The 15,515-nt window shown below is 48.5% G+C and overlaps 1 protein-coding gene across 1 annotated transcript in view; it reads right to left on the reverse strand.

The window, feature by feature from the left end:
- The window catches only part of NXN (nucleoredoxin), a 69,390-nt gene that overhangs the window by 15,746 nt on the left and 38,129 nt on the right, over positions 1–15,515 (reverse strand). Inside the window, exons 2-5 of the mRNA XM_028707566.2 lie at positions 8,268–8,385; positions 7,530–7,663; positions 6,326–6,426; positions 4,179–4,285 (exon numbers count right to left, since the gene is read on the reverse strand). Coding sequence (XP_028563399.2) covers positions 4,179–4,285; positions 6,326–6,426; positions 7,530–7,663; positions 8,268–8,385 — 460 coding nt within the window. The remainder of the gene's footprint in view (positions 1–4,178; positions 4,286–6,325; positions 6,427–7,529; positions 7,664–8,267; positions 8,386–15,515) is intronic.

Genomic DNA, 15,515 nt, shown 5'->3' on the forward strand with positions numbered 1-15,515 from the left:
TTCTGCTCTGTGGGGAAGAAAACCACAACTTAGTTGCAAAGCTCTTTACAGTGGTACCTCACAAGACGAATGCCTCGCAAGACGGAAAACTCGCAAGACAAAAGGGTTTTTGGTTTTTTGAGTTGCTTCGCAAGACGATTTTCCCTATGGGCTTGCTTCGCAAGACGGAAACGTCTTGCAAGTTTGTTTCCTTTTTCTTAACACCGTTAATACAGATGCGACTTGACTTCGAGGAGCAACTCATAGCACGCGGTGTGGTAGCCTTTTTTGAGGTTTTTGAAGACTTTGGTGATTTTTGAAGCTTTTCCAAAACTTTTCCGAAACCGTGCTTCGCAAGACGAAAAAATCGCAAGACGAAAAAACTCGCGGAACGAATTAATTTCGTCTTGCGAGGCACCACTGTACTCAGAACCATAAAGACTGCAATCTCACTGCATTTGCCCTCAGTGATGGCAGCATATAGCCCAGTCTGGCTTCTGGCTGGTCACCGTGAGAACAAGAGTAAATGATCCAGTGGCCAGCCTCTTCCTACGCTGCCCTCACTCGCCATTTGACTTCGCTTGCCCTCAGTGATGACATCACATAGGCAAATCCAGCCTTTGGACTGATTCCACAGCTGGACTCTTCCGATGTTAACTTTCACATACTGAAATGTTCAGCCAGTTGGGCGTTTTCCTACTCTCCTTGCCAGTCACTTTGGATCTCTGGATTGCTTTTGCCTCTCTTCAGGATCCCTGATCCCCCTGCTGCTTTGGGGGAAAAAAATCTGACAGGTGTCAAGCGATGTCCCGCCTGCAGCCACCACCTGCCACTCAGCTGTCCAGGAATCAGGTTTCCCTAAATTGTGGCTAAACAACGATGAGCCTGCCTCCTTCTCTAGTAGGCGGCGTGAAACTGGTTTCATGTAGGATAGTTAATAAAACTGGGTTTTTTTGTTTTGGGGGTGAGGTAGGAGAAATTCATTCATGAGCACCAAGCCAGAAGGATGGAAGAAAGAAGTCGAGAGCAGTGGGTGCCGCAGGGTTCAAACCGGCAGCTCACTAGGACAGGAGCTGCTTCCTTGCTTACTGAGCCCCTGCCACGTTGGCCGGTTTCGAGGACGGACTGACACCCCACCTCACCAGCCAAGGAGTCAGGTGAGCCACAGGACCACAGGAAGCTACCTTACACTGACAAACAGACCACCTTTGCAAAAAGCGAAGTCTTGAGCTTTCATAAGGACTAGGAACTTGCTTTTTAAAAAAGGAAAAAAGTATGCTATAAGTTATGTGATGAAATGTGGTATATACCAGTGCATATACCGAGGGCCTTCTGGCGGTTCCCTCGCTCTGAGAAGCCAAGTTACAGGGAACCAGGCAGAGGGCCTTCTTGGTGGTGGCACCTGCCCTGTGGAACGCCCTCCCACCAGATGTCAAGGAGAAAAATAACTACCAAACTTTTAGAAAACATCTGAAGGCAGCCCTGTTTAGGGAAGCTTTTAATGTTTAATAGGTTACTGCATTTTAGTGTTTTGTTGGAAGCCGCCCAGTGGCTGGGGAAACACAGCCAGATGGGTGGGATATAAATAAATTATTATTATTAGTAGTAGTATTATTATTAAGAATGAATGAATGAATAAAAAATAAATCTGAGATGGAAATTTTTTTTGAGGTGCTGAAATTGGTGAGCAACAGTTATTGTTTCTTTTTTGTGGTGCTTTATAGGCACAGCTGTTGCAATCAAGTTCTCTCAGTCAGCAGACCATGATTCTCTTAATCTCAGGGTCAAGGGTTTGGGCCCCACGTTGGGCAAAAGATTCTTGCATTGTAGGGGGTTGGACTAGATGACCCTTGTGGTCCCTTGCTGCTCCCCAATTCTATGAGTCCTCTGGTTCTGTTTTAAATTTCAATATAATGTCCTCACCCCTGGCCAAAGAATATGGAGCAGGGTTCACAGCCGGCTGTTGCCAGCCAAGTCTTTGCCAGGAATTTGCCCCACAAGCCGGCTGCCTTCAGAGCTTCCAGCTCATTCCCCACATTGTTTGCATTCTTCCTGCAACAGCTGCTTTTGTGCGGTGACCTACACCAAAAAAAAACCCCAAGTGATGATTCGACACGCAGGGAGAGGGAAATAAATCCCCAAACTGTGTGCTGAGAGGGAAAGCAAATTGAAAAAAAGAGTTAAAGGCACACAGAGGAACAGCAAAGCTCAGGTCTGCTGAGGAGTCTAAGTGCTGCCACTCTGCACGATACCCTGATCTGGAAGAAGGAGGAAGCCAATGACGGTGTCATGGACTAGGACCTGGGGGAAACTGGGTCCCTAATCCCTGCTCAGCCTTGAAACTCTCACTGGGTGAAAATGGGTCAGGCTAGCCAACCTTGGAGGGGCATTGTGAGGATTAAATGGGGAGAGCCATGTAATAATAATGAATAATAGTAATAATTTCAGCTCCATTAGAGATGAGAAAGGCCTAGGGGACATAAAGCATTCAGTACCACTTGGCACAAAGCCAGCTATGTTTTATTTAGAGCAGACCCACTGAAGAGACACTTGGGCCCATTGATCTCATTGGGTCTACTCAAAGTAAAACGTAGCTGGAGGCAAGCCGAAGTCTTTCCTTTCATCTACTTCACACCTGGCTTCAGGTTAGTAGTTGTTTGGGTTCTAGCAAAAGGCAAAAGATCTCTGACTAACCTTATATTCAGGGAATGAATGCGGCCCTCCAGACCTCTCTATCTGGCCCTTGGGTCTCCCTCACAGGTCACAGCCCTCACTGTCCCCGATTCAGTATTTTTGCTGTGCTGAGAATGTGCCATTGAACTCTGAACATGCCTCTTTGCTTGCTTGGATGGAGAATTTAAGAGGGGTGGGCGTCTATAAACTAGCCCACTGTACAAAATTTTTTATTTGTTGTTCCACCCACCTTCCCCTCTGGCTCTGCCTCCCACTGGCACACGGCCCCCAGAAGCTTGTCCAGAAAGCAAAGTGGCCCTCAGGCTGAAAAAGTTTCCCTTTTTGCAATTATTTTGGCAACATAGGAACCTAGAAAGTGACCTTCTACAGAGTCAAATCACAGACCCATCTAGCTCAAGATTCTCTCTAGATGTTATTGGACTCCAACTCCCATCAGCCCCAGGTAGCTTGGCCAACAGAGAGGAATGCTGGAAGTTGTAGTTCAACATGGTGGTCTATTCCCACCCACCCCCCAAGTCTACAGGAACTAGCAATAGCTCCCCCAAGGTCTCAGAGAGAGAAGGGTCTTTAACCCACCACCTGCCATCTGATTCTTTTAAAGGGAGATTATGTCAGATGCAGAACTGGTAGCTTTCAGCCTGCACAACCACATGCTCCTTTGGTGAGCTACAGCCCTTCCCAAGGTCAGGGGCTTGTGGGGAAGAGGGTGGAGCCCTCCCTTCCCCAGCGCTGTGAATGGGAGCTTTCAGACACTCCCCAAATTAAGCTCTCGGGGTCTGTGTACAATTTCCTCCTGCAGATTTGATTTTCTTTTTCCTTTGGGCAGAAAAAAATTAAAGTTAAAGCAAAAACCACCTCCAGGGCACAAGGCCAGAGGAACAAGAAAGCCTGTCATTTCCCTACTCAGGAAGGAAAACAGAACCAGACACACGCAGCCAGCTTGGAACATCTCTAGCATAGCCTTCCTCAGCTTGGTGCCCCTGCCAGGTGCTTTGGACTCCAGCAACCATCAGCCCCAGCTGGCACAGCCATATTTTGGGCTGCAGGTGTCCTCCCTACTTACATGCAACCAACTTGTGCGCAGCGCTGGAATTAAATACCGTATTTTTTGCTCTATAAGACTCACTTTTTCCCTCCTAAAAAGTAAGGGGAAATGTGTGTGCGTCTTATGGAGCGACTGCAGGCTGCGCAGCTATCCCAGAAGCCAGAACAGCAAGAGGGATCGCTGCTTTCCAGATCGAATCTGGAACCTTCTGCAAGCAAAGTTGAGGGTTGTTGTTTTTTACTTTAAGACATTTATAAGAATTCCATACAAGTAAACATTTTATAAGAGTTTTACACAAATATCCCAATAACTGGGATATAAGGAAACATGAACATTACACGTCAATACTAAACCTATCAATGACCTTTTTATTTTGGCACCACCTTTTCTAGCAAGGGCCACAAGTATGTTATGCACGACACATGCAATCCTTAGTTTTCAGAGAGGGTTTTTGTCCCACCTTGGATTCCGTAGAGCCGGTTGAGACGCGAGCGCCGAGAATCATCAGCATACGGGACGGCTAGCCAGGGCATCTCGCTGAAGTACTGCTTGAATGACTCCTCTGACCTGGAGGGGGTGAAGCAAAAGGAGGCAGCCTTTTACCCTTTTCAGGAGGAACAACCCTATAGTGCGGAACGAGGTCTGGACTGCAGCGGACAAAAGCAGTCTGGTTGCAGTAGCCTTCACAGGGTTGCTGTTGTGAAATCTGCTCTTTGCAAAGGGGGATGAAGCTGATCGGTGCTGTGGATATGGCAAGGCAGGGCAACTGTGTGCACCCTATGATTTATAAAAGCGTAATGCGGGTGGCGCTGTGGGTTCAACCACAGAGCCTAGGACTTGCCGATCAGAAGGTCAGCAGTTCGAATCCCCACGACGGGGTGAGCTCCTGTTGCTCGGTCCCTGCTTCTGCCAACCTAGCAGTTCGAAAGCATGTCAAAGTGCAAGTAGATAAATAGGTACCACTCCGGAGGGAAGGTAAACGGCGTATCCGTGCACTGCTCTGGTTCGCCAGAAGCAGCTTAGTCATGCTGGCCACATGACCCGGAAGCTGTACGCCGGCTCCCTTGGCCAATAAAGCGAGATGAGCACCGCAACTCCTGAGTCACCCACGACTGGACCTAATGGTCAGGGTTCCTTTTACCTTTAACAGCCATACTAAGGTTGATACTAAGGAAACTTATCCATCCATCACTCTGGGGCCAGACACTCCAGCAATGGCACTGCTCACATGGTTCCCCACCCCCAAGTGTACTTTCCCCACTGTAATGAGGACTAGAAACTTGCTCTTCTTCATATACTGTATATATAAATAAGGCAGGGGTGAATGGGATGCAGAGTTTCTAAAAAAACCCAACAACTGTAAAATTGTGGGATATATAAAAATACTGCCTAGGAAGTCCCACAGGGATTCTAAAAGCCACAGGAACAGGCCACCAAAGAATAGCCTTGCCTTGCACAATGGAAATGTAGTGCTAAGGTTGTCTGCTGAGTTTGGATTCGAACGCCAGGAGCTGAGCAGGACCCCTGATCTCAAAGCCACACTGCAACTCGTTGGAAAAGGACACCCAACTTTACTGGTATCTGTTGCTGTCTTTGAATTCCTTTTACTGTGGATGGGTTTTGTTAATCTGCAGCTGAGAGCCATTTGTTGCATTAGATTCCATCCCTTCCTTTGCTCCTGACTACCCTCCTGATGGGACGCGGGTGGCGCTGTGGGTTAAACCACAGAGCCTAGGACTTGCCAATCAGAAGGTCGGCGGTTCGAATCCCCGCAACAGGGTGAGCTCCTGTTGCTCAGTCCCTGCTCCTGCCAACCTAGCAGTTAGAAAGCACATCAAAGTGCAAGTAGATAAATAGGTACCACTCCGGAGGGAAGGTAAACGGCGTTTCCGTGCACTGCTCTGGTTCGCCAGAAGCGGCTTGGTCATGCTGGCCACATGACCCGGAAGCTGTACGCCGGCTCCCTCGGCCAATAAAGCGAGATGAGCGCCGCAACCCCAGAGTCGGTCACGACTGGACTTAATGGTCAGGCGTCCTTTACCCTCCTGATGCTTCCCTTGCTCTGCAAGCTCTTCCTTGGGTGTTTCTGGCTCTGCTCTCAAATTCTCTCTCTCTCTCTCTCTCTCTCTCTCTCTCTCTCTCTCTCTCTCTCCATGCCTGCCTTACCAATCCCTGATTACCTTCTAGGAACTAAACTTTGGCACCTCTGTAGTGAGGACACAGAACCTCTCCGACAGGTAACAAGCCTGGGAAAATATGTACGCAAGTGCTTATGTGTCAAGGTCCAGAGCTCTGTAACTTAACATTTCACCAGGCAACGGGTCACATGCACCTTTGAACTGTATCTTAGGGACTAGAAACTGTGCTTTAAGAAAACCAAATGCTGAGGCTCTCAGAATGCTTGATTCCACACTCAGAGCTCCGCTAATGACATACAGCCCCTGCTCCTGTCCCGCCTGCTTCTGGCACCCGCTTCCCCAGTGCCACGGACCACCTGCCAATCCCTTCTGACTGGACAATAGCCGATCGCCTTTCACCCCCACACCCTGTCCCTTCCCCAGCAAGCATAGCAGGAGCTGGTTCCAATGGCAGAGAGGCAGCTCTTACCTGTCTGCGCTGACAAAGACGATCTCGAATTTATGACCGGATTCCTTGATCTTACGATAGGATTCCACTAGTACCCGAGTGAGGCTTCTGCAGGGTGGGCACTGCAAAAGAAATAGCACGGGGAAGGTGGTCCATTAATATTACACAGGCAGCCTCATGGCGAGTGGGAATAGCCTATGGGGAAAGGGTTTGGGCAACGGGGAGCAAGTGCTTTTCTCCCCTTCAGGCTCTCTACATGCCAAAAATGACTTAAGTAGGTATGTGTAGCTTCAGCACAGGTAAAGCCGGTGCAAATAAAGGACTTAACAAATGTTGGGCAAAAGATTCCTGAACTGCAGGGGGTTGGACTAGATGACCCTTGTGGTCCCTTCCAACTCTACAATGCTAGGATTGTATGAAAACACTCCAAATGCACTTCATATACAGTGGTACCTCGGGTTACAGAGGCTTCAGGTTACATACGCTTCAGGTTACAGACTCCGCTAACCCAGAAATAGTGCTTCAGGTTAAGAACTTTGCTTCAGGATGAGAACAGAAATTGTGCTCCGGCGGTGCGGCAGCAGCAGGAGGCCCCATTGGCTAAGGTGGTGCTTCAGGTTAAGAACAGTTTCAGGTTAAGAACGGACCTCCGGAACGAATTGAGTAGTTAACCCGAGGTACATTGTTGAGGGATGCTGGCAGTCACAGCTGCTGTACAAAAGGAGTCCGAATCATAACAAAACTTTCTGAGTCACAAACCATACAAAAATCCCCGCTATTAATTAAAAATAGAATTCTTCCCATTCCAGTGGACGCTCGGGTTGCAAATGTGATCCATGCGGGAGGCACGTTCGCAACCCGCAGCGCTGCATCTGCACACATGTGGGTCGCGATTTAGTGCTTCTGGGCATGCGCAAAGAACGATTTAGCACTTCTGTGCATGCGCAAGCACCGAAACCTGGAAGTAACCCGTTCTGGTACTTCCGGGTTTGGTGTGGTGCGCAACCCGAAAACGCGCAACCTGAAGCGTCTGTAACCCGAGGTATTACTGTACAATCACTGATTATTCTTTACTTATAATTCATCACTACGTTAGTCAATACATCGCTCTACTTATGATGACTCAGTTGTAAGGGGAAGGCACTCTGCACATGCTCGCATGCACCCTTGAGCTCCATTCGCCACCCACCCACCCCAAAGTGGTAAAGTTAAGAGCATAGCTCACCCAGTGTGCAGAGAAGTAAACGCCAACGTAGGAGCCCTCAAGGCTGCTGCTCTCCTGGGTCTGGCCATTATTTCGGAGGAGAGGCCCAGCAACCACGTCGCCGAATGGCCGGGCCCCCCAAGGGAACTCCAAACCTGGAGCAGGAGCGGGAGCACAGCATAAAGCAGAGAAACGACTAACAACATCACAGCAGCACCCCATCTGTCTCGACCTGTATCCCCCCCAAATGAGAATCCCAAATGGTGTCTGCCATCATGCAGGCCCAAGACTGGTGTCATTGCAGGAAAGTGCATTGTGGGAAATAAATATGGTTCAGTTGCCAAGCACTGCTTAAACCCTCACAATGGCCCAGGAGATGGAGAAGGCAATTGGCCCACACTTAATCCTCAATGGCATCTCCACGTGGGGCTGAGAAAGACTCCCTGCCCCAAACCCTGGAGAGCTGCTGCCAGTCAGTGTAGACAAAACTGAGCTAGATAAACCACTCCTTATATTGAGATTCTAATTAAATCAGTCTGTAATTCCGAACAATGAGGACTGGAATCTTGCTTTGTTCTTAGGAGAAGAGCTGGAGCTTCCTATGCCTCCAAGAAGTCTTCGGTGAGGTTCGCCTGAGTGCATCGGCTTGCCTCAGTCTCTGCCATGCTCTCAGAAAAGGGCAACCGTGACCCACGAGAGGCAATGATGCAAAGATTCCCTTTGGCGTGACAAGCGAGAGCATTAAACACACAGCCTTACCTTCTGGGTCATCTCGAATTACCAAGAGGCCGTTCCGGCACACAACCTTTCCCGTAGTGGCATCTATAAATATCAGCGAGGGAATGTTGGACACTCGGAACTTGTTCCAGAGTTTCAACTGGAGGGAGGGGGGAAAAGAGAGAGAGAGAGAGAGATGTGGTAATGAACTGCAAAAACAAGGAGTGAAGTTATACTTAGAATCCTCTTGCCCCTTCCACTCTCCCTCCTCCCAGTTGCTGCCTCATGGTTCAAAAGCTCAGACTGTAAGCTCCTTGCGGCAGGGACCTAACTGGCTTTTCCGGTTACAACCAGAGGCCATTTTGAATCGAGATGGTGCGCGTAACTGTTCAAAGCAGCGCTGATTTTAATAAACAAATTCAAAACCACACGGATTATTTTGGGTTTCTTAGATGCCCCAAGTGGCGCCAGGTATGATAAATTAAAATTTTAAAAAATAAGGTAAAAAGAACAAATGGAGAGACCTGCTGGATTAGGCCAATGGCGCACCTAGTCTTCTCACAGTGGCCAATCAGATGCCCACAAGCAGAACCTGAGCCCAACAACAACTCTGCCCACCCATGAATGGCAGCAACTGGTATTCAGAGGCATGTACTAACTGCCTCCAGCAATGGGAGTGGAGCATAGCTCTTGCAGCCAGTAGCCATCAATAGCTTATCCTCCATGAATTTGTTCAATCTTCTTTCAAAGCCATCCAAGCTGGTGGCCACTGCTGCCTCCTCTGGCAAGAAGTTCCATTGTTTAACTATGTGCAAGCTGTTCTCTGGCCACTCTCCCCATGCCATGCATAAGATTCTATCATGTCGGATGGCGGTGATACTTAAAAACGCACCATTTGAAACCGCTGGCCTTCCACCAACATGATTGTATGAGCCATGTGCAGATTCGTTCAGAATTGATTCATGAGCAAAGACAACAGCCCTGCCAGGTGGTCAGTTCAACCTCGTAAAACTTCAGCTGCAGGAGCTGAAGCGAGGTGGGGTTGCGGGGAAGGCCACACTCTGGAAAACGCAGCCCTCACTCAACCAATCGCTCACCCTGACAACAGCAGGCCTGCACTTTAAAACATTTCCAGAGCCAAAAGGGGTTTTTTTATGGAGTTTCCGCAGTCTTTAGAGGAGCTTCGGAATGTGTTTGCAAAGGCTCTGGACGGAGTGTCCACTTAAAGGCGGCTAAAGCCTTCTGTTTATTTGGCCGGGCTTTGCAGCCCTTGAGACCCAGAGGAAGGGCGGCTGGGGTTGCATCAGCTTTCCTTGGCTGGGAGACAGGCGAGCGGGTTTCTCCTCCCGTCGCAAGTCAAGCGATGTGGCAGCAGCTCAGATGCTTAAGTGAGCTGGAGAGGGCCTGCGCAGCTGGATCTCAGGGGGGTCAAGAGAAAAAAAAGGTCAGTTTTGCCAGAGAGAGGGAGAGAGAAGAGATGGAGGAGGGTGGAGAAGGAAGGGGAACCAGGCAGCCAAGAAGATCAAGTGGGGGAAATAAGCTCCACATTTGCTCCATTCACTAAAAGGATTGATGCTGAGGTCGCATCAAACCCAAGTTCTTACTAGGCTGGGAGGCTGCAGCTGCTGTCTTTCTGAAATCCAGTGCTCTGCTGCAACCAAACAATGCAATTCAACGCCCGCAAGCTTCACTCAGCATTGTGTCAGCGAATAACACTTACAATCTGAACTGTATGGAATTCAAACTGCAACACACTAAAATACGAGAAATAAAAGAAGCAATAATTTTTCAAAAAAACCTCAAAACATACAGCATATAGTACAGGGTAAGACAATTGTTATTAACAGGCAGAACAAAAAAAATTTAAGTGGTCCATGGGGCAGGGGAAGTTAAGGGAATCAACGCCTTGATGGAAAGAAGTATGTGTCATTTGGACTACTGCAGGGGAAAGCAAAGGATAAACTTTCCTGCTTTTTTCCTCTCCCCACCTTATCCATTTTTCCTTTTGTGTCACGTCCTTTCAGAATGCAAGCTGGTGTTATTTAGACTGATTTGTAAGCAGCTCTGTAAGCTTTTCTGGCTAAGCAGTGGCATATAAATGCTGTCGATAAATGGTCCAACTTTCTAGTCATGATTAATATGGCAGAGAATACATGAGCAGTGGTTATTTCCTCTCAGCCTTGCAGGCTGAATTCTCCCAGCAGTTCTTACAGCAACCGTAGAAGGTAGGCTGCCACCCAGCGCCACCAGACCACAGCAACCTATGGCACTGGAAACCTCCAGGTTAGACTACTGCTGTGCAATGTATATGGGGCTGCCTTTGAAAGTGGAAAGAGGACCGTATTTTTAGCTCTATAAGACGCACCAGACCATAAGACGCACCTAGTTTTTGGAGGAGGAAAACAAGAAAAAATAATATTCTGAACCTCAGAAGCCAGAACAGCAAGAGGGATCGCTGTGCAGCCTGTATTCGCTCCATAAGATGCGCACACATTTCCCCTTACTTTTGGGGAGGGAAAAAGTTAGTCTTATAGAGCCAAAAATATGGTAAATCAAATTGTCAGTCTCTAGCAGCTACCCTAGCTTGGTCCCTAAGATATGTAAAAATGGAAGATCCAAACAAGGCATGCTGAAATTCCTAAAGGTGAGCCATTTTCACTATAATCCCCCCAGAGACCTTTTTTTTTGGGGGGGGGGGAACAACACAGCAGGAATTCCTCCATCAGAACCTAAACTCCAGTGGCTTATTCCGTCATTGTTCCCTGAGCATACTAGAGGGATGCCAAGATCCCTCTCGCTCCGTCTTTTCTGGAGGCTGGAGAGATTCCTGCACTTTTTTTAAAAAAATTAGCTGTTCCCGTTAAAAAGGAAAAAAGGTCTCATCCAATATTGCTTAAAAAACTCAGAGAACAGGGTGTGTGTCTCCCTCCCCACTTCAACTCTTTCCGTTGCTAAGCTACAAGGATCGCTTCAACAGCTAAACACTCTTGTAGCTTGCCTCGCTCGATGGTCTGAAAACACCACAGCTCATAGCTGGTGCGATCCTGACAGTATCAGTCTCGCAGGGGGAAAGAGAGGGTGTGTGTGTGTGTGTGTGTGTGTGTGTGTGTGTGTGTGACTGGTGACTGATATCAGCTTCCCACAACCTGGAAAGCATTGGATTTTTTGGACCACAACTCCCAGCAGCCCTGACAAGCAAAGGGGATGACAAGAGCTTTAACCGTAGTAAAGAAACCATGGCTTCGGATCGTAGTTATAGAGAGGAAGTGTGGTGCAGTGGTTAGAGTGCCAAACTAGGCTCTGGAAGACCAGAGTTCAAATCCCCATTTGGCTATGAAGCTCACTGGGTGACCTTGGAAAAACAACAGGTTTGTTGTGGGGATGAAATTTGTTCCTTGGACCAACAGGTGGGACATACAAGCAATTAATAAATATATAGCATGTGGCTCTATATTTATTATATAGAGTTTGGGCAATCAGACAGACCATGGCTTAAAAGCCTTAGGAACCTCTAGCCCTAAATAAGCCGTTTTCCCCAAACCACACTCACCTGCCCTACACCTGACAACATATGGGATGCAGGTAAGACATAACTCCTTTACAAGCTGGGCTCAAACAGCTGGGATCGGCTACACTATGGTGGGGGATCAATCTTAGTGCCAATCGCAGAGAGCCCCTCTGAACTTTGATGGGCAGGCACTCCTCAAAAGTTTGACAATAGGGCAGTGGTGCAATTAAGGATCTCGCCCGCAGGCCGGATGAGGTACCCCATCTGGTTGGCCACTGTGAGAACAGAATGCTGGACGTGTTGGTAGTTCACAAAATGGGTATAACAAAATGCAAGAGAATGCTAAGCTGCAGATATCATTGGGAACACTGTAGTCCTACACCCATCTGCTCCTATTTATTTTTCCTCCTCCCTCCTCCTTGCCCTTTCCTCGCTCAAATACATTAAACCTTTGTATTATATATCTGTTGTTGACTTTGCGTTCATATTGAAGTTGTAGTTTTTTTGTAGATGCATAAAACTTTTTTTAAAAAAAAGTTTTAAAAATGGTATCAGGGAGGGGCAATTACTTCCCCAAACATGTCCCTTGAGCCACCTTTTTAAAAAACCACACACACCAAGAAAGCCATTTCCAGAACTATCCCAGATGCAAGAGATTTTTCTGCTTCTAATTTTCTTTGAAATAAACATTTAAAGAAACATTTTTGGGGGTGGGGGGAAGAGAGAAAGCACAGAGGTGCCTTGCTGCTTTGGAATGAAAGCCCAGCTGTTTTCAAGCTTCACAAGAGGCTTTTTTGTGCTGGGGGCCGGGGGGGGGGTTTAAGAGCTTAACCATAATGGTAACCGATCTTCTGTTAATTCTCTTTGCAGCAACCATCACTGGCCAGGCGGGAGAAAGCGGATTTGGTCTCGTCAAGGTGTCCAGAGAGACCTCGGAGGAGACGGCCAGAGATCTTGCATGCTGACAAAACCCGGATAGGGCAAGCGGGGTGGGGAGCCAGCTTCAACAAGGAAAGAAAACAACTCCGGAAAAGAAAGAGGGTGAGGGGACACTTGGGTGTGGAAGGAGAGGGCAGGAGAATCAAATGGAGAAAGGGGTAGGGGAGGAATTTGGGAGAAGGGTTCTGTCCAACGACATTCACACGCTGGGTGCAGATCTCCTGACAACTCTCAGCCTCTTTAACAAGCTAGCATCCCCTTTAAACATGCCAGGCAAGAGGGGTTAGGATTGGCATCCTGGGCCACATTCACACCACATGTTTTAAACAATGCCACTTTAAACAGCCACGGCTCCCCCCAAAGGATTCTGGGAGCTGCAGTTTGCTAAGGGCGCTGGGAGTTGAGAGGAGACACCCCAACTCTCCTCGCAGAGACACAATTCCCAGAACGATTTAAAGATCAATCCCCCGTCACAGGAAACGCTAGGAACTGTAGCTCTGGGAGGTAAGTAGAAGTCTCCTAACCACTCTCTGCACCCTTTACGAACTACAGTTCCCAGGAATCTCAGTTTGAAACCATACCAAACCTTGCTTAGCTTGGCAAATCCGCTAGCAGTTGTATTAGGGTCGCCATATTTCAAAAAGTGAAAATCTGGACACAACACAGTTGCTGAACTTCCCCCCCCCCCAAGCGAAATCTTTCCACTTTCCACTGTTTCCGATGGCCGAATCCTGGCTATGTTTGGGAAATTCTGGACACATGGCAACGCTTCTTATATATCTGCTCAAGCCCAACAGTAGACAGAGCCAAAGACAATGAGAGGCAGAGCCAACTGAAGTCTGGTTTTGTCCCCATACTGCTTCCTGTTGAGTTCTTGGGGGGGGGGGTGAAATCAGATTAAGGAGGATGACCGCAGATTCTGAGCTGGTTGCAAGTGTGGTGTAGTGGTTAGAGTGTAGGACTAGGACCTCAGAGACCAAGGTTCAAATCCCCCAGTCGGCCATGAAACTCCCTGGATATGACCTTGGGGGCCAGTCACTGTCTCTCTCAGCCTCACAGGGTCGTTCTGGGGATTAAACGAGGACAGGGAGAACCATGTATGCCACCTTGAGCTCCTTGGAGGGAATGTAGTAAACAAATAAAAAGTCCACAGCCGAGCATGCAAGCTGCCCACGTCGGGTGGAAAACACAGAGAGAAAGTAAGCCAAGGTGCCTTCCCCCAGGAAATGGCTTCGGAGATCGTAGCCACAACATGAATCACAAACACCCAGGGTGGTGTGTAAACAACAACAAGAAGGAAATAAGAAACAGACGTAAACCCCCCCTCTCCTCCGAGCGCGTGCGCAAACACACACCCCTCCATGGATCACAGTGAACTTGGCTCCTTGCACCGTTCTCTTTTGATTTGTTTGGATACCACTGCAGCGAGCGCCAGGAAAAATCTGTCCGATTTGTCATAACAAACCAAAGGTAAACAGAAAAGCATTAGCCAATTAAGCAGGAATGTGGCGTCTTAGGACGGGGAGGTGGTGGCGGCTGCTCGTTGCCAACCAGGGCCGCTTCTACGGGAGGGAAGGGCACAATAGCGGGGTTGGTGGGCAGAGGACAGCGTCCCTGGGAAGCAAAGATGGGAGTCTCACTGGACCCGATGAGCCGTTTGCAGCGGGACTCTTTGCGAGGGTTTAATGCCACCTGCCGCAGAGTTGGGAAGGCCCAGACGGGGAGGGCAGGCGGCTGACAGATGCCCTCCCTGGGGACCTTGGCCTTACAACTTGGAGGGATGCCTAGGAAGCCCTAAGCCAGACCACAGAGAGAGAGGCGGCCAGGCCAGGTGGCTGAATGGGGCCTTGCGTCTGATTTAACAGAGGCTTTCGGCATCCGCTCCAGGGTAGGATACAAGGGGAGATTTATGGAGGGCTGGAAAAGGAGAATCAAAAGTACCGTGGATAATTCTTTTTGGAGACTCAGCAAGCCAAGCTGCAGCCTTGCAAGCCAATCTCCTGAATCTTCCTAGACTTTTTCCCAACCTTCACAAAATCCTCCAGGGGAGGTAGAGAAATGTTTCTAGTCCATAAGAAATGCGCCTGGCCTACACTCAAGGTCAGTATCATCACAGAGCAGCACACTGAGGGCCTCAAAGGCAGAAAAGAATCAGCATCTTGAAAACTTTTGCGGACTCCACAACTGGGAGGCAATAATGTAAGAATAACATTGCTGGATCAGACCCAGAGGCTGTTGAAGTCCAACATCCTGTTCTCACAGAGTGATATGAGCGCAACAACAGCCCTTTCCCCATTTGTGATTCAACGGGTAAATTCAGGGATGGACTGCTCCTAAACTGGGAGGTTCCACATAGCCACTGTGACTAGTAGCCATTGATGAGGCTTCTCCTCCTCCATCTTTGCCGTATCCCCTCTGAAAGCCATCTAAACCTGGCAATGTTCCCCACATGTTGCAGCCATGAGTTCCACAAGTGTGTTGGGTTGTGTGTCCTGAACGCCCCCTCCTTCAGTTTCTCTGGACTGACTCCCGAGTTGGAAAGTATTACAGGAGAAAGGAAGTTTATTCTCTTCCCCCCCTCCCTATTAATCTGGAAAACAAAGAGTTCCACACCGTTTTTCACAAGTCGTATAAAAAGTGGAAGTCAAAGTGTTGGCAGGTTGCAGCACCCACCGTGGCCGTAGAGACTGATATAGGAGAGACATGTTTTGTTGCAGCTGGGGCAGAGGAAGGCGGCCGGTTGTGCTGCTGCAAATGCACCATGGCGTTTCTTCTCTCTGCGCTCCTCCCAGCAGTTATTTCTCCTCCGGTCACTGCTACAGATACACGACCTGACTGCCTAT

This window comes from Podarcis muralis, chromosome 15, assembly GCF_964188315.1.
Source record: "Podarcis muralis chromosome 15, rPodMur119.hap1.1, whole genome shotgun sequence".
In the NCBI taxonomy this organism is placed as follows: domain Eukaryota; kingdom Metazoa; phylum Chordata; class Lepidosauria; order Squamata; family Lacertidae; genus Podarcis; species Podarcis muralis.